Raw genomic sequence first — 884 nt, forward strand, 5'->3', positions numbered from 1 at the left:
GACCACCCGAGGACCCGAGTCCCATCTGAGGACTAGCCGAGGACCGCCCGAGGACCTGAGGAACGCCCGAGGACCACCCGAGGACCACCCGAGGACCACCTGAGGACCGCCCGAGGACCGCCTGAGGACCACCCGAGGACCACCTGAGGACCGCCCGAGGACCCGAGGACCACCCGAGGACCACCCGAGGACCGCCTGAGGACCACCTGAGTCCCATCTGTGGCCCGCCTATGTCCTGCCCGAGTCCCTGAGTCCCGCCCGAAGACCTCTCGAGGACCGCCCGAGTCCCTGAGGACCACCTGAGTCCCATCTGAGTCCCGCCCGCTGACGGGTTTCTTACCTGCAGCGAGGACCTGAACCATCAGGGCTGCCAGACATCCCAGCAGAGACGAGAACATCTTCATGCTGCAAACAAAGAACAGAAGTTCTGATCGGTTTTCAGGAGGAGGAAGAGTTTACAGCTTGATGATGAAGATGAAGAAGATGAAGGTGATGATGAAGAAGATGATGAAGATGATGATGAAGAAGTCTCACCTGTCAGCAGATAAAAACTCAGTTTTGTGTTCGAGAGAAACTCCAACTTCTGAGGAATTCAGCCGTCTGAGGCGAGCGGGAGGAGCTGGGGGTTATATGAGGGAGGGGTGAGGAAGAGGAGGGAGGAGGAGGAAGAGGAGGGAGGAGCCCGGCCCCACAGCTGCCGCTCAGATGAAGCCTCAGATTGAAGGACAGCCGGAGCTCCAACAGATCAAATCATCTAATCTGACAAAATGGCCGACAGTTTCAGGTCCGACCTGCAGAAGAACAAAGGGTCACCACGGTAACCGCGCACCTGCGTCTGTCACTCCCTCAGGGAACTCTTCAGACGGGCAGAGAGAAACGCAGAG

The 884-nt window shown here is 58.5% G+C and overlaps 1 protein-coding gene across 1 annotated transcript in view; it reads right to left on the reverse strand.

The window, feature by feature from the left end:
- si:ch211-251b21.1 (uncharacterized protein LOC571720 homolog) overlaps positions 1-884 on the reverse strand; it is a 9,311-nt gene that overhangs the window by 7,219 nt on the left and 1,208 nt on the right. The window contains exons 2-3 of the mRNA XM_037976917.1: positions 535-791; positions 341-405 (exon numbers count right to left, since the gene is read on the reverse strand). Coding sequence (XP_037832845.1) covers positions 341-404 — 64 coding nt within the window. The 5' untranslated portion in view covers position 405; positions 535-791. The remainder of the gene's footprint in view (positions 1-340; positions 406-534; positions 792-884) is intronic.

This window comes from Kryptolebias marmoratus, linkage group LG8 (genome assembly GCF_001649575.2).
Source record: "Kryptolebias marmoratus isolate JLee-2015 linkage group LG8, ASM164957v2, whole genome shotgun sequence".
Taxonomy (NCBI): Eukaryota; Metazoa; Chordata; class Actinopteri; order Cyprinodontiformes; family Rivulidae; genus Kryptolebias; species Kryptolebias marmoratus.